This window comes from Choloepus didactylus, chromosome 3 (assembly GCF_015220235.1).
Source record: "Choloepus didactylus isolate mChoDid1 chromosome 3, mChoDid1.pri, whole genome shotgun sequence".
NCBI lineage: Eukaryota > Metazoa > Chordata > Mammalia > Pilosa > Megalonychidae > Choloepus > Choloepus didactylus.
The window spans coordinates 215,768,601-215,786,718 of NC_051309.1; the positions used below are offsets into that span (position 1 = coordinate 215,768,601).

The following is an 18,118-nucleotide window of genomic DNA, read 5'->3' on the forward strand; positions in this document are numbered from 1 at the left end:
ATTTAATTCTTAGTAAGTGGCATAGTATGTTATTTAGAAATCTATCAAATATTGTGATTTCAGGTAGTAATTCATTGAGTTGATTTCTTATTTTATTTTTAATATGTTTCCTTTCCTGTTTCTTTTTTTTGTTGTTGCTGTGTTTACAGAGGCAAATATCGGATTGTATACATAACTCCAGAGTTCTGTTCAGGTAACTTGGACTTACTCCAGCAACTTGAGGCTAATATTGGTAAGTTGTAAAGTAGGATCTTTATAAATGTGTATGGAATTGAGTTATCTTTTAAATTTCAACCTATGGATGGATAGTAGGTTTCTTTCTTTTCCCCCTAATTTCTTTTAATTTCTGTTATAATTTATCTCAATTATTACCTCCTCCAGGTAATCTCTGACTTTCCAAGTTGGTGTGTCTCCTCTCTTGTCCCATAGCAGTGCCCTATAATTCCTTCTGCCATAGAAATTAGACTATTGTGTTTTAATTGTCTTTTTATGTTTCTATTTTATTCTGTTAGTCTCTAAACTTTTTGAGGGGAAAATACTATTTTATTTTTAAGTTTATGTTTTCATAGCCCAGTGCCTGTCACATAGTACTCATTTGAATGTACTCTCTAATGAATATTGAATTCCAGATTCTATGATATTTTAATTTACCTTTTTTTCAAATTCTGAATCTGAATTAAATCAGTGTAATGGTTCCCTGCCTTTGCTATTCATGAGAATCACCTTTGAACCTTTAGAATAATGCAGGTAACCCAGCCTCCAAACCATGAAAATATCAATTAACAGATTCAGGGTGGGACCCTGGCATGTGTAGCTTTCACAGGTTATTTTGATGTACAGCAAAGGTTGGAAAACACAGTACCTTTGATTAATTGTCACCAGTGAGTAGGTTACTTAAAAAAAACAAACAAAAAAAACCTTCAACAGTAAGAATTTATTTCCTAGAAAATCTAAATATAGAATTAATCAAAAGCTAATGCCATTTTTTTTTCTTTTATTAAAAATATTTTGTTTGTTTTTTTTCTTCTTGATTTTTAGGCTCAGCTATCCAAGAGTTGCAATCATGACTTCTATTGCAAATGCCCATGTTTCAGACATTCAGTTAAACAAACCAAATCGAGTTTTCCAATGTTAGAAGAGCTCTGTATAATTGTGCATTAAAATAATTCCAGATAGGTTAAGTTTTCAACATTGTAACATTTCATTTAATGTTATTTGCCCATAACTTCTGGAAAACATTTAACAAATTTTCTAACTCTAGATGAAAACAAATTCATATCTTTTAGCGTGTGTTACAATACCAACAAAAGAAAGAGGGCAGAAATTAACATTGATCAAATATTATTAAAGAGTTCATCCATCAGCTGTTTAATTCCCTTATTGGCATGTTATAGTTTTGCCTTTAATGGAAAAGGAATTTGATATGTTTCCCATCAGGTTGTATGAAGTTCTTGTGAGTATTTCAGTATGGATTAATTACAAATACCTTATATATAGATTTCATGGTTTTATTAGAAAAGTTAGGGTCTGTGTTCATAGTTTGGGTATGTTTTTTTTTCCTATTTTAATATTTGCTTGGTTTCTGTGATGGAATTAAATGGATATTTACCTTAAATATTAACTTAGATCCTTTTATGATGTACAGTAGTTATTCTCTATTTTTATTTTTTATAATGGATTAAATTATAAATACTGTAATTATTAGAGCATAGTTCTCTGTAGGTGATGGATGAAAAATGTTCTCTTTCGTAGATTTGTGATGTTGAACAATAGGGATAAATTAAATGAAAATTATTTTTGAGATATTTTCCTTTGGCTTTCATTGCAGGAAATTGAAAACGCTTACAAAAATAAATATACTCGGAATGCTATTTGTACAATAGCCTGACATTTAGCTAATCAGATTTATCATTTTTATGGTAAATGTTAAATTATTGAAATTCTCCTTAGGTTTAAAACAGAAACAGCAAACATAATTTTATATGGGGATTCTTAAAACCAACCAACTTTCTTTCAAATTTGGAAATAAAGCTGGAAGGAAGTACAGATAGGGCCTAGGCAGATACTTGACTTGCACATTTAAAGAGAAAGTTGGTAAATCTTGCCTAAACTGATTGAGGGGAACAAAATTTAGCTCCATTAAAAGGCAATTTGCCAAACCTGTAATAAGGCTTTTAAAGTAAAGGAGGATTTTAAAACAAAGGAGGAGTTCATCTTTGTTTTAACCATTTAACTTTAAAATCTGCGCTATTTATTTTCTAAAGCCAAAAATGGGTATAGTGTTAGCACTGAATTTTTCCCAGCCACTCAGTAGTAACCAGAGAATTTTGATTCTGTCAACCCTCTTTGCGCCTATTTAGTAGTTTTTTTTTTTTAATTGTTTCCTCTTTCGTGCTCTCTTAGGACTCTGTTATAGTTGGTAATCTCACTGAATTATAATTATTTATTTGCATGTCTGCCTCCTCTTTTAGAATTGTAAGCTCCTCAAGGTCATATATTGTATTTTATTCATCTTTTTATTCCTAGAAAAGTTTGGGATCATAGTGGGCATTTAGTAACCATGATAATAGTAGTAGTACTTTTTTAATGAGCTCTTTTCTCTGCCAGGCACTATCTTAGCATTTTCTGTGAATTATATAATTTAACCTTCAGAGTAACTAGAAAATGTTAGGTACGATTATTATCTGCAATTTACTTGTAAGGAAACAGATTTGGGAAGCTTAAGGAACTTGTTTAAGGTTATACAAATAGTGGTGGAGTCAGGTTCTGTAACCAGGCAGTCTTACCCCAGAGCACATACTTTTAATCACTCTACTAGTGGCATAGCATTATTAATATACAGATAAATCTGAAGAAGTGATCATCCCCATTGAAGGGAAAAAATTTTGTCTGAAGTATTAATGTGGTAATTGAGGGCAATAGCTCTACTGTCATTACTCTGAAATATCCAGTGACACTTTAATGACTGGTTATACAACAAAGCCTTTTGTGAAATGCATTATTAACACTGTTGATTACATTGCAATGTGTATGTGTAGGGGGGGAGTAGGAGCAGAGTGGAGGGGTTGGGAGAGGAAGAAATAACAAATTAATAGTCCTTCTCACCTACTTTGTGTATGGTGAGATTTGGTTCTTCCCTTACCATTTTACATTAGAAAATGTTGATGTCAGGTTCACTTCCAATATTGGTATTTCAGAGGGTCTCTGTACAATATGATATGTGATCAATCATGGATGATTACACACTTAATGTCAGTAGAAATGTGCTGACTCTTTTCTCTTTTTTGATAGCCAATCTATGAAATAAAATTGAAGGTATTACCAAAGAGAACTAGGACAGCTCTTTTTTAAGAGCGTTATTATTGCACATGATAGTTTTGAGGACAAAGTAATAGTAAGCAATTCATTTCTCAGAGGAATAATGATGAAAGTTCAAATCCAATAAATATGCTGTTTGAATTAATGTATAAGTATTTCCTTCTTTGTCCTTCTATCTTTCACCCATGTGTCTGCCCCACTCCCTATTCCCAATAATGGATTTTTTGGTGTTATCTGATTTTATTTATGTATATATTTTTATATGTACCAAATACTTTGATTTGAATTATTTATTCTCCTTTTGATAATGTTTGTCTATTTTAATTGAAGAAATTGGTCTAGATGAGTGTATTCCTTCTTTTTTGAACTTTCGTTTTCCCACTTACTTGTTTTCTTTATTATAGGTATCACCCTTATTGCTGTGGATGAGGCTCACTGTATTTCTGAGTGGGGGCATGATTTTAGAAATTCATTCAGGACTCTGGGCTCCCTGAAGGCAGCACTCCCACTGGTAAGCTTTGCCAAGTCTAATATCTTGAAACTACATTCTTACTAAGGGAGGGTCCAGGATTGGGGAATGGCCAAAAAGTTGAAGACTCGGCCATGACAGGGCAATTGGCTGACGTAAACAGGGTCAGATTGCAGATTTTTTTTTTTTTTAAGTTAATTCTATCCTTGGCTTCCTTCTAAGGCTGGCCTATGATTTATTGAAGAATATTGTAGTACAGATCAGGTGGGGGGTTTGGCAAACTTTTTCTGTGAAATCCTAGATAATAAATATTTTAGGCTTTGTGAGTTAGATATGGTCTCTTTTACATGTTTTTCTTTGTTTTGTTTTGTATAATCTTAAAATGTAAAAACAATTATTAACTCTTTGGCTATAACTAATCAGGCTGTGGGCCAGATTTGACCTGTGGACTATGGCTTTTTGATTGCTGCTTTAGAACCCTGTTAGTCTCCCATTCCTTCTCCGACGTGTCTTATCCATATGCTCTTTTACTCTAGGATGCTGTGAAAGCAGGGTTGCCCCTTCTTGCATCATATTAAAAACGTAAAAATTGAACTATTCTAAAGATGTTTTCAGAGAGCTTTTAACATTGGGATTCTACTTTCTTCCCTAATTATAAAGAATATCAAATTATTACATGAATGTTTTACTTGAATGTCTTACATGAATGGAATATTTTTCATAAACGGCTTGAAAACTCACAATACTGTTTTTTTCTATTTTTACTTTTTACTTTGAAATGATTATAGAGTTACAAGAAGTTGCAAAATAATTTTCAGGGAGGTTCTGTGAACCTTTCACTGAGGTTCCCCAAATGGTAATATCTTGCATAACTAAAGGACAAGTATGAAAACTAGTAAAATGACATTGGTACAATCTCCAGAAATTGTTCGTATTTCACCAGTTTTATCAGTACTCATTTGTGTATTGTTCTATGCAATTTTATTACATGTGTAAATTTGTGTAACCACTACCTCAATTAAGTTACAGAACTGTTCTATTATCAGAAGTCTTCATTGAACTGTCCTTTATAGCCACACCCACCACCTTCCCCAACACATGCCTGGCTACAACTAATCTGTTCTCCATCTCTCTAATTTTGTTCTTTCAAGAATGTTATGTAAATGAAATCAAACAATTTGTCACCTGCGGGATACTGATCACGTGCTTCGACTTGGCGGGCCTGGGCTGGGGGACCTGATCAGCCCCTGGGGAGGGTGGTGGGCACGGGCGACAGCGCCCTCCACTGCCCCCCAGGCCTGGGAAAGTGGAGCCGGAGGCAGGCCCCATTTCCTCACCCAAAATACCACCGTTAGGGGAGGCTTGCCGGAGGGAACCGCCTTTTCCCCACCCCCTTATCTTGCCCCTGACACTCCCCATTGCCAGAGCAACTCCCCCACCGTCAGTGCGCATGCGCAGTTACCAGAATAACTCCCGCCCCTTGTCTATCAACCTCCGCCCCCTCTCCGAACCAATCCAAGCCTTCGACCTCTACAGCTACCCCGCCCTCTAATCGCCCAATATAAGCTTGTGCTCTCGCCTAATAAAGCTCTCTCTTAGTTTTCTTCTATTACCCTAAAAGAACCGTGTCCTGCCTGTTCTTTTTCGCCGCCCTCCACACCTTGCACGCCCCCCCGCCGGGGACCTGGCCAAGTCCCCCGCCTCGCCCTCGCCTCCGGGAAAGAGCCCCCGCCGCCGGTACCCTCAGAGCAAGCCTGGGAGCCTAGGATTTAGCAACCGGCCGCCACCCCCCCCCAGTCGAATCAACTGCGACCGCAACTGGCGCCCAACGTGGGGCACCTGCAATTCGACGTCCTCTCCACGCAGCGGTCCCGTGAAGCCATTCGCTCGCCCGGACGCCTCTCCAGCTCTCCTTTTCCTCGCCTGCAAGGTAAGGGCCGCCTCTCCCTCGCCGCTCCCGGAGCCGCTTCTCCCTCGCCGCTCCGCGTCAGGGGCCGCCTCTCCCTTGCCGCTCCGGAGCCGCTCCTCCCTTCCCCACTACCCATTCTTCCGTCTGCCTCTCGTCCTTTTCTTCTATGACCCCCATTCCTCCTAACGTTCTCCCTCTTCCCCTCCATTACTTTGCTGTAGTCCTTTGTGCCTTTGTCTCCTTGTTTGGCGCCCTCTGCCTCTTTGCAACCGCCCCCCCAGATTGCTCACGCTGCCACAGGGTCCTGCTTTCTGCTCTCGCCGTCTCCTTCGGCCTTGCGGCCACGATTTATCTCATTTTCTTCACTCACTAATTAACCTCTCTTTTTTTCTTTTCTTTTTTCCTCTTTTCTTTCTTCGCTATGGGTAATCGTCTATCAGCACGACAAGCACCCCAGGTTCGTGCTTTGGCGGGTCTCCTAGACACACACCGCTGTAAAGTGTCTGTCCGGCAGTTGCAAGTATACTGGGACCTCCTGCTGCCTTTTAACCCATGGCTTACCACTTGCCATCTTTGGGACCCTGTTACTTATGATCACCTTATTGATCGGGTCACCAACGCCATGGAACATGAGGGCAAGCGCTTCCCTCCCGGTTTGCTCCCCACCTTAATAACCATCCGCTCCTGCCTTCAAGGCTCCTTCCCCCCTGATCGAGGCCCCATTAAAGCTAAGAAGGCCCTATCAACCCAAACAACAGATTCAGATAGCGATAATAATTCAACTCATGATTCGGACACGGAGTCCCTGGTCGAGCAGCTTAACAACGCGCTCGACGTGACTCCCAAAAAACAAAATAACACTGCGCCATGCCAAGATGGCGAACTTCCTCCTTCTTCTTCTATCGAAGGGAGGAAATGCTCCGGCGATGACGTCAGCGTTAAGCTGGGTCAGAAGCCGCATGCGCTTTACCCCGCCCTTCCGCAGGGCGGAGTTAGTCCGCCATCTTATGCCTTAGACCCCGCCCTTTCACAGGGCGGAGCTAGTCCGCCATCTTGTGCCTTGGACCCCGCCCTTCCACAGGGCGGGGCTGGTCCGCCATCTTGTGTCCTGGCCACGCCTACCACGCCGCCATCTTGCGACGCTTGGGGCCTCCCACTTTCACCTCCCCCTTCGACAGGCTCCCCCTCGGAGCCGCTGCCGGCAGCTGCCGCCGCTCCTCCCACCCTGCCGGCTAACAACCCCTGGCTGCCTTCTACACCTCAAGGCAACCCTTGGGGCAACACTCCCCCTACCCCCACTCCCGCGCCAAGCCCTCTGCAAGCGCGTCCTCCTTTCTCTCGTGCTTTTCGCTGCTTTCCTCTTAACCCTATCCCCACCCCACAGAAACCGTACGACTGGTATCCCATTGACTTAGATACTATCAAGCAGCTTCGCAAGGCCGTCAAGGAGGATGGGTTAGGTAGCCCATATGCTTCCCAAATACTGCAGGATCTCGCCATGAACTATTGCCTCCCCCAAGACTGGGCCTTGCTTGCCCGTTCAATTTTTAACCCCGGTCAGTTTGTTGATTGGCGTGCTCACTTCCAGTCAGAAGCAGCTAAGCAAAGTGAGCAAGACGCAGCTATTGGAGTCTATCATCCCCCCGAAGCATATTTGGGCACTGGAGCGTTTCTAAATGCATCTGCTTATATTAATGCCCCTGCTGCCTTCTGGACTGTCCTCAGAGGCATCGCCTTACGCGCGTTTGCCAACTGCTCTGCCCGTCGACCTGACAACTTTACCAAGCTCCTCCAGGAGCCAAACGAACCTTTTGCCACTTTCGTTTCCAGGGTTGAAGAAGCCTGTGCTAGAAAAGTTACCAACCCCCAAGCCCAGCTAGCGCTCACCCGGGAACTCATTCTAGAAGGGGCTAACTCCCCCTGTAAGCAAGCCATTCTCCCCTTGCGGGAAAAAACTCTTAATGACTGGGTTCTTGCCTGCAGCGCCTTTGACCCAGCTACCGCGTCCCTAGCCCAGGCTGTCTCTGGCGCTGTCACTGCCGCCTTAGCCACCACCACCGGTTGCTTTAAGTGCGGGCGGAGCGGTCATTTTGCCCGGGAGTGCCCCAATGCGGAGGTCAAACGCCCGCCTTACATGCAGCGCAATGGGCGCCCTCCTCCCACTCCCTGCCCACGCTGCCAGCGTGGCTATCACTGGGCGCGCGATTGCAAGAGCAGGCCCAGAGATCTTAGCAAGGATAGCTTAAAAAACCTCTATTATCCATGGTGCCCTGACGGCAGTCAGCGCCAGGGCACTGAGCACGCTTTAAACTCCAAGCGGGGCGAGCCTCAGCCCCGCCCCTAAGAGGCAGCGTGCCAGCCGGTTCTAATAAAATTAATCATTTCACCGGCAGTAAAGCGCTTCTCTGGACAGTCCCTATCACTCCAGAAAAGCCTACTCGTAAGTTAAGAATAGAGGGACAATGGTACACGGGCACGCTTGATTCAGGGGCAGAAGTCTCTTGCATGCCTGCTCAGTATGCCACCATGTGCATGGTTCTCGATGGTCCCTCGGTAATGGGAGCCACCGGTACTTCTACTTCTCTTCAGGCCATGAGACCCATTAAGTGGGAAGATGAAGAGGGCCACTCAGGCACCTTCCGCCCGTTATTTCTGCACACCATAGACCAAATTTTATGGGGCCGTGATATCCTTGCCGCTTTTGGGGCAGTGCTTACCGCGCAGCCCCCCCAATAATGTGCGCCACTGCTCGTTTAACACCTCCAACGCCTGTTCCTCTGCAGTGGGATACCGAGGAACCTATATGGGTGGAGCAGTGGCCCCTTCCCACGCATAAATTAGTAGCACTCCAAGCCCTTGTCCAGGAACAGTTGGACGCTGGCCACATAGAGCCTTCTACTAGTCCCTATAATTCGCCAGTGTTTGTTATTCATAAAAAGGCCACAGGGAAATTTAGGCTCCTCAATGATCTGCGGGAAATCAATAAGCATATTCTTCCCATGGGTTCCCCGCAGCCTGGCCTCCCCCATCCGGTGGCCATCCCGGCCCATTATCATGTAGCCACCATTGACATCAAAGACTGTTTCTTTTCCATCCCGCTACATGAGCGAGACCGCCCGCGCTTTGCCTTTACAGTCCCCGTCCCCAATCACGCGGGCGCGGCTAGTAGGTATCAATGGAAAGTCCTCCCTCAAGGGATGCGTAACAGTCCGGCCATCTGCCAACTGTATGTTAATCACGCAGTGGCCCCCCTGCGAAAGCGGGCCATGCTCATCCATTACATGGATGACATCTTGGTGGCCTCTGAGGACGCCGAGGCGCTTCCTCTAATCCTCAGAGACCTCACCACTAATTTAGCTGACCTCGGCCTTACAATTCAGCCCGATAAAGTTCAAATTGTGCCTCCATTAGCCTTCTTAGGATTTAGTATTGATAAAACCATTGCCCCGTCCGCTCCCCAGCTGGACATACCGGATCGGGTCACTATCACTGAGCTCCAACAGCTCTGTGGCCAGATCAATTGGCTCCGCTCTGCGTTGCCAATTACCACTGCGCAGCTTCAACCACTTTTTATGCTACTGAGTGTCCCTGAAGCCCCGCCGCTAGCAATCTCTCGGCGCATTAAGCTCACCCAGGAGGCAAAGAAAGCCATTGCTGCCATTAACAAGGCGCTTGCTGCCTGTTGTCTCAACAGGTTTAGCACTAAAGAGGGCAATCTTATAGCACTCATCCTTCCTACGCCCGGCACACCCATGGGCTGCCTGTGGCAGGAAGGCCCTCTGCTTTGGGTGCACCCTGCTAAAAGCCGGCTTAGGAAAATTTGCCCCGCAGTGCGGCTCTGGATCAGCCTAGCTTCAGATCTAGTCACCCTGGCTGTTCATGTATTTGGAGCGCCGCCGGAAAAAATTGTTTGGCCCCTGGATGCAGGCCAAACCCGCCTGCTCATACGTGATAACCCGGACATGCAAATCCTCTTAGAAGGATTTCAGGGGGAATTCAGCTGCCATTATCCTAGCCATCGACTGTTACAGGGGCTCGCCAAGCTTCCCTTCCGCAGCCCCTTCCATCCTTTCCCTTCCTCTGTACCCATCCCTGGTGCCACTACCGTCTTCACTGACGCCTCCAAAACCCGTTTTGCCTTCCTCTCTTATTCCCAGGACCACCCGGAACCCCGCCTATTCAGTTATGTCAACCTTCATTCAGTCCAAGTGGGGGAAATTATGGCAGTGTCATACGCGCTGAACGCCCACTGCAACCACCCAGTAAACATTTTCACTGACAGCCTCTACACTTATCAGGTCTGCCGAGTCCTCGCGTTTTCCACCTTTTTCCCGGGAGACTCGGCCATTGATAAAGCACTTTCTGACCTCAGAAGCATCCTGGAGCATCGACAGGATCCTTGGTTCATTAGCCACATTCGTAGCCACTCAGGCCTTCCGGGGCCCCTGGCTAATGGCAATAGTATAGTGGACCAAGCGGTCTCAGCTCAGAATACCCAAGCTATGCTAACTCACACGGCTGCCCCTCCGGGGGATGCTGTTAACCAGGCCAAGTTATTGCATTCCAGGTTTCACTTTTCGGCTACGTCGTTGCATCATCTATGTGGCCTCCCCCTAGATACCTGTAAACATCTTGTCCGCAATTGTGCAACTTGTGCGCCCTTTGCGCCGCTTGGCCCCCTGCAACCTCAGGGAGTCAACCCACGAGGCCTAAAGCCCAATTCTAGATGGCAAATGGACGTAACTCACGTTCCGTCCTTTGGGCGCCTCAAGTATGTACATGTAATGATTGACACCTTCTCGGCCATGTGTTATGCAGTCCCCCTTGCCGGGGAAACGGCCAAACACTGTATCAAGGCCCTAAGACAAGGAATTCTCTTCATGGGAGTCCCCTGGGACCTAAAAACGGACAATGGGCCTGCCTATCGCAGTGCCTTCTTTGCGGCCTTTCTTCAATTATATAACATCACCCATCATTTCGGCATCCCCTATAATCCACAGGGGCAAGCCATTGTGGAAGCAGTCCATCGCCGCTTAAAGACACAAATTGAAAAAGAAAGGGCAATGCTCCCCCAGGCAACTCCAGGGGACCTTATCATAGCAGCCCTTATTCACCTTAATCTACTCACATTCAATAAAGAAGGGCTTTCGCCCCTACATAAACATTGGGGGCCCTCGTATAGGCCCACCCAGGCCCCGATGGTTTACTGTAAGGACCCAGAGAATAATGCCTGGAAGGGTCCCTCCCCACTCCTCGCCCAGGGGCGCGGGTTTGCTTGTGTTTTCCCAGATGATGCAGCACAACCAATCTGGATCCCAGGAAGAGCAATCCGGCCCGCCACCAGCGACCACGCGTCTCACGAGACGAGAACGCCGTCGTCTCCGCAACTTGGTGCATCAGATGTCAACAGTACATCTGAGCCTGGATCCCAGCCCGAGTGAAGCCCCAGAGAAACAAGAGATCAGAGAAATCATACGCCTCTATAGACAGGCAAAAGCCAGCCCCCTACACCTCCACAACCCTCACCCTAGTATTGCTTCCCTTCTTACAATCATGTTGGCTCTCGCCTCTTCTACCCAGGCCAACCCCCACCAGCCTTGGAAATGGACCCTTACGCGTTGGGAGGATTCAAATATTGTCTTTTGCAATATCACTGCTCAACCCCCCTCCTTTTCTTTTAATGCCTCTGAACTGTTTCTTCCCGGAACCTTTGCCCCTGCCAATAGCGACTCTGGTGGTTCTAGAAGGGGAGGCCGAGTTGGAGTACGCAGTAACAAAAACCTAGACCAGTATTACATGTGCCCATCCTCAAATCCTGGAAAATCGTACTGCAATTCCCCCAACGAGTACTACTGTGCATACTGGGGGTGTGAAACATTGGCCACTAATTGGAAGCCTCCTGTTCCTGATCAATACCTTACCTTAAAGTGGGCCCCTACAGGGTGCAAACTCCCCACAGTTAATTGGCTCGGCCAAGAAAGCAAGGGATCCTGCACACATCTTAATCTCACAGTGCGGCTCCCCACTGATCCCTCCTGGTTACTCGGTAGAACTTGGGGCTTCAGAATCTATGAGAAAGGAGCCGACCGAGGATCGCTTATTCTCATAAAAAAGGAGGCTGTAAGCCAACCATGCCAAAATACTGCATTAAAAACACCCTCTGGCATAGGTCCCAACCAAGTCATTAACCCCCTTTTTCCACAGCTCTCCAGCCGCACCTCAGCTCCAACCAGCCGCACCTCAGCTGCAAACAACGCATCGCCAACCCCACCACCCCAACCTTTTCTACCCCCTTCTCGTTACTCCTCTCCCCTCTTCAACCTTATCCAAGCGGCCTTCACCTCAGTGAATTCCTCCAGCCCTAATCTTACCTCTTCTTGTTGGCTTTGCCTCTCCACCTCCTTCCCCCTATATGAGCCAGTTGCCTCCAACCTCTCCTTTTCGGAAAACACAGAGGACAGCCCTTCGGAATGCAATTGGAATACCTCTGCCGTCCCTCTAACTTTTCATTCAGTCTCCTTTACAGGAAAATGCATCCGTCCTCGCTCAAGTAACTCTCCCAGCCTCATAGCTTGTGCCAGCTACTCCTCTCCCAGCAGCTCTGCCAAATTTCTTATTCCCCACAACTCCTCCCAATGGCTCTGCTCCTCTACAGGACTTACCCCCTGCCTTAACGTACTAACCCTCAATACAACTCATGAAACTTGCCTCTTGATTGTCCTCATCCCTAGGGTCCTATACCACAGCGAGGAAGACTTCTTCCTCCGCCTGGAAACAACTGCAGCTCCTGCCCCACTGCAAAAGCGAGAGCCCATCACCGTCCTCACGATTGCCTCCCTCCTAGGTCTTGCAGGCGCTGGCACCGGAATCGCTGCATTAGCCAGTCAAGGCTCCGCTCTAACTCACCTCCGGGCGGCTGTTGACGAGGACATTCGTCACCTACAAGACGCTATTTCCCATGTTAAAAATTCTGTCAACTCCCTCTCTGAGGTAGTGCTCCAAAACCGCTGAGGTCTCGACCTTCTCCTCCTCAAAGAAGGAGGCCTCTGCGCCGCCCTAGGAGAAGAGTGCTGTGTATATGCCAATTCCACAGGTCTCGCCGAGGACAGCCTAAAGAAGGTCCGAGAGGGACTGGAACAACGTAGAAGAGACCGTGAAGCCACCAGTTATTGGTCCCACATCTTTACCCCCCTCCTCCCTTACCTCCTCCCTCTCCTCGGCCCCTTACTAATGATCATTCTAGCTCTCACTTTAGGACCCTGTATTATCCGTAGAATTGTTCAACTTGTAAGGAAACAAACAGATGCTATTTTTTCCTCGTTCGTGCAAATCCAGTACCAGCGACTCGCCACCTCTGACGCTCCCTACTCCGAGATGACAACCAACCCTCCGCAACCTCACCGCCACCGGTCAACCCGCCGACCGCGAGGCCCTTCTCGATCGCCTGGACATCACACCAACCTCGAGCTCCAGTTTATCTGAACCTCCAACTTTAAACCTCCCATCCTCGTCCATCCCGCAAGCAACAAGGCTCCTGTCGAGCACCCGGGTGCCACACCAACGCTGAGCTCCAGCCTTGCTGAGCTACCGTCAACCCTTTTTCCCCTCCCCAACCTTCCCCTTCCCTCATCCTTTGGCGGACCTCTCCGGTAAGCTTCTTCCTTTAATTAGAAAAAAGGGGGAAATGCGGGATACTGATCACGTGCTTCGACTTGGCGGGCCTGGGCTGGGGGACCTGATCAGCCCCTGGGGAGGGTGGTGGGCACGGGCGACAGCGCCCTCCACTGCCCCCCAGGCCTGGGAAAGTGGAGCCGGAGGCAGGCCCCATTTCCTCACCCAAAATACCACCGTTAGGGGAGGCTTGCCGGAGGGAACCGCCTTTTCCCCACCCCCTTATCTTGCCCCTGACACTCCCCATTGCCAGAGCAACTCCCCCACCGTCAGTGCGCATGTGCAGTTACCAGAATAACTCCCGCCCCTTGTCTATCAACCTCCGCCCCCTCTCCGAACCAATCCAAGCCTTCGACCTCTACAGCTACCCCGCCCTCTAATCGCCCAATATAAGCTTGTGCTCTCGCCTAATAAAGCTCTCTCTTAGTTTTCTTCTATTACCCTAAAAGAACCGTGTCCTGCCTGTTCTTTTTCGCCGCCCTCCACACCTTGCACGCCCCCCCGCCGGGGACCTGGCCAAGTCCCCCGCCTCGCCCTCGCCTCCGGGAAAGAGCCCCCGCCGCCGGTACCCTCAGAGCAAGCCTGGGAGCCTAGGATTTAGCAACCGGCCGCCACCCCCCCCCAGTCGAATCAACTGCGACCGCAGTCACCTTTTGAGATTGGCTTTTTTCATTCAGCTAGATTCCCTAAGATCAATCCAGATTGTTGTATCAAAAGTTTGTTCCTTTTCATTGCTGCATAATATTCTGTGATATAGATATACCACAGTTTGTTTAGCCATTCACCTGTTGAAGGACTTTCGGGTGGTTTCCAGTCTTTGGCTATTATAAATGAACCTGCCATGAACATTCATGTACAAATGACAGGCTCTTCAATTGGTAAATGGTTAAATAAACTGTGACGATAAGTTTTAATTTCTCTGGTATAAATTCCAAGAGGTACAATTGCTGGGTCCTATGGGAAGTGCATATTTAATTTTCTAAGAAATTACCAAACTGTTTTCCGGGATGCCTGTATCATTTTATATTCGCACCGGCAATGGATGAGTGATCCAATTTCTTCACATCCTTTCCAGCATTTGATGTTATCACTATTTTTATTTTAGCCATTTTGATCAGTGCATAGTGATATCTTATTGTATTTTTAATTTGGATATCCACATTGGCTAATGATGTTAAACATCTCTTCATTTGCTTATTTGTCTCTTTATTGAACTGCATGTTCATGTCTTTTTGCCCATATTTTAATTAGATTGCTTTTTACTGTTGAATTTTATGATCTTTTATATATGTATATATGTATAATAGATATGAGTCCTTGGTCAGATATATGATTTGCAAATATTTTCTTCTAGTTTGCAGCTCGTCTTTTAATTTTTTAACAGGGACTTTCAAAGAGCAAGCTGTGCACTGTTCATTTGCTTTACAGTGTTTTCAAATAATGCCACTACTTTTCCATACTGAAGGAGTTCTAAGCTAGGTGAAACAAAGTACCTTGAGTCAGTCCTTCAAGTAGCCTGAATGCAAATACATGCTTGAATATGCAAATGCAGCTCTTTGCATGTGAAGTCTGTTCTGTATCACTGGAACCTAGGAACAGGGTCCCACCCTGGAAACATGGGGTCCTGTTTCAGAGACCATTGGCAACCTGGGAGGAGAATGGGATAAGGGCATATTAAAATACCACAAAGGTTTTGTACCATTTTTAAGTTGCCTTTTTCTTGATTAAGCATTTGCTTTGTTGGTATAAAAATTTGACTGTTTTCTGAAGTTCTGGCAAAGTTGATGTTGACAGTTTTGTGTGATTTTCTTGTTTCTGTGGAGGGACAGGCCTTTGGGCTTCCTACTTCACCATTTTCACTGACATCAGTACAGTCATATGACTTTAATTAACATGTTCACAACTCCCGAATTTGTATCCCCATCCTGGACTACTTTCCTGAATTGTAAATTTATATATCCAACTGCCTATTCAACAGTTATCCTTTCCCAAACAGAGTTCCTATACGCTCCTCACCCCAGACCTGCTCCTCCCCCTTCTCCTCCATCTCATTTAACAGCAATTCCATCCTTGAGGATGCTCTAGTAGAACACTTTCGAATTTTCTTCAACTCTTCCTTTTCTCACATCTACCCACATTTAAACAGTAAGGACATTTTGTGAAGCCTTCAGAACATATTCAGGATGTGCTCAGTCTCTCTTGGTCCCTGCCTCTTCCCTAGAACATCTGTCATCTCTCTGCACCTGGACTATACTTGGTCTTCCTGCTTCCCCTCTTTCCTTCTTCGGTATATTTCAATACGGCATCCAGGGTGATACTTTTACAACATATCTTCTGTTCAGATTCCTGCAGTAGTGTACCATTTCACTCTGGATAAAGCGAAAGTCATTACAATGTCTTACTGAACCTTATGCAGTCCGGTCTCCCATTTTCTCTTTGACCTCATCTTCTGCTATGTGCTGCCTTATTTACTGGGTTCCATCCTCACTGTTGTCCTTGATGTTCTTCAGACATGCTGGACATGCTCCGGCGTTTGGGCTGTGTTCTTGTTATTCCCTGTCTGAATAGTTTTTTTTCCCAGGTAATTTACATGGTGCACTCTCTTACTTCTCTCAGGTCTTTGTCCAAATAATACTTTTTCTTTCAGAATTCCTGGGCTACCATATTCAAAATTTCAAATGAACTCCCTCCCCCATCCCCAACATATTCCCTATCTTTCTCTGTTTGTGTGTGTGTTGTAATAATAGTAGTTCTCACTGTCTAACTTACTATATTGTATCTTGCCTCTTGTCTGTGATCCCCCAATAGGATATTCCTTGCAGGGAAGAATGTTTGATTGTTTGGTTTATAAAACCCGGAACTGCCTGACACATAGTAGGTGCTCAATAAATAATTGGGTGAATGAATGAATTCTGATGAGAAAGCTCAGAATCAGAAAAATAACTTTTCCACATAGGTCGTGAGTGATAGAATTGGGCAATAACTACACAGTAGGGTGTCTGCTAGTTTCTAAAGCAAATGGTTTGAAAGAGGTAGAAAACATAGTTTCTGCCATCAAGGATCTCATGGTCTAATAAAGAAGTTTAGATTCATACCTTAAATATTTTAGTAGTAGTACCAAATAATATGATGTGTGGAGTAATAAAAATAATATTGAAAGATTAATAGTGTTAATAGCACAGACAGTACCACTTTCTATGGTGGAAGTCACTAGGCACAGTGTAACTTCAGGGCTGATGTTTGTTAATTTAGGATGGTGTAAGGTAAGCTTTTAGAAAGTAGGAAGAGTGTTTTGGTAATCTTTCCCTAGCTCTTTAATTCTAGAAGGATTATGTTAAAGGATTTTTAAATATTTTATGCAGTTCTTTAACAATTGCTAGCACTGAATTGAATCTTTTATTATGCCTGGATATGTACTTCATTGGATCTTTTTCATTTCTTGGGATGATTAAATATAGCACATTCTTTCTCTGGAGCCTCTGGGGCAGGATACTTGTCAACGGTGGCTGAGAAAAGCTTTTTTCCCTTGGTGTTTTCATGAGGCTTCTTTATAAATGGTGAGAAATGCCACCTGGTGGTTATAACACTATCATTTTTCTCACTGTTCTCATTGCCTTTTTTCTCCTTCCAAGTCTACTTACACTTTGACAACAGGTGGAAACCTGAAATGTTTACACCATGTTACTTCAAAAATAACAAAGAAATCCCTGAACTGTTTGGCACTGGTTTGTCCCCATTTGGAGGGAATCGGGCAAAGTGAGTCCAGAGAAAGCATAGCCAAGCTAAAAACTCCACATTGATCTTAAAATTCAATTAAGAAGAAATATAACATCCATGAAACACATTTATTCTTTTCATTCTTTTTTGCAGCCATCTATCATAAAGCTCAGCAATACTAGACCCTCAATAACTATTTGGAATGAATGAATGAAGCATAATGATAACAGAGTACAGGCTTAGAATCTGCAATGCAACACGAATATAGAATTGGAGGGAATAGTTAAAATTCTCTGAATTTGTTGGTGCTGTATCATTGAAATGGATCATTAAGTCCTTCCTAAATTTATAAAATCACAGGTTAAATTATATTTTGTTTGTTTTAACAAAACTTGATACAGCTTATCAAAGAGATTAAACCTTGCCAACTTGAAGAATAAGTTTCATGAGTTTAAGAAATTGATAAAACTAGGGCGACAGTATAATTTATCATCCAAACCAGCTTGCTTTTGAAAATGAAAGGATGCAAGCCATTAATAATTATGCTATTACAACAAATGTTAAAAGGGGCTGTCCCAAGCAAACTGGGATTATGGTTACCCTTCTTATAAGCTGCCTTTGTGTAGTTTTTAAACTTCACCCTAGTTTGTAAGTTTTAAATGTGATAAAGCACCACAAACTTCTAAGAAGAAATGAGTTCTATTTATTTATGAAATGGAAATAAATAACTTTTTAAAAAATTTTGATATTTTCTTTTTCTTCTATTTTCTAATTGTGGAAGCCACATTCTTAACTGTGACTTTCTAAAATGTTGGAAGCAAAAGAGTGAATTTGTAATGATTTGCATGTTGGTAGGTCACTGAGTTTCTGGTGGCATAGTAATAGAATTTTTAGGTTGGAAGAGGATCTAAGAGATCATGCAGCCCTTGCCAACTGTCAGCTCCCCCCCTTTTTTTTAACTTTTGTAAACAATATTTTACTTATTTGATATGCATGCAGATTACTTTTCGGAATTAAGTGCATTTAATCACTGG

The 18,118-nt window shown here is 44.7% G+C and overlaps 1 protein-coding gene across 9 annotated transcripts in view; it reads left to right on the forward strand.

Moving 5' to 3' along the window:
* WRN (WRN RecQ like helicase) overlaps positions 1-18,118 on the forward strand; it is a 176,732-nt gene that overhangs the window by 95,484 nt on the left and 63,130 nt on the right. For all 9 annotated transcript variants that reach the window (XM_037831309.1, XM_037831310.1, XM_037831311.1 and 6 more), the window contains 2 exons: positions 150-232; positions 3,723-3,829. In XM_037831309.1, coding sequence (XP_037687237.1) covers positions 150-232; positions 3,723-3,829 — 190 coding nt within the window. The remainder of the gene's footprint in view (positions 1-149; positions 233-3,722; positions 3,830-18,118) is intronic.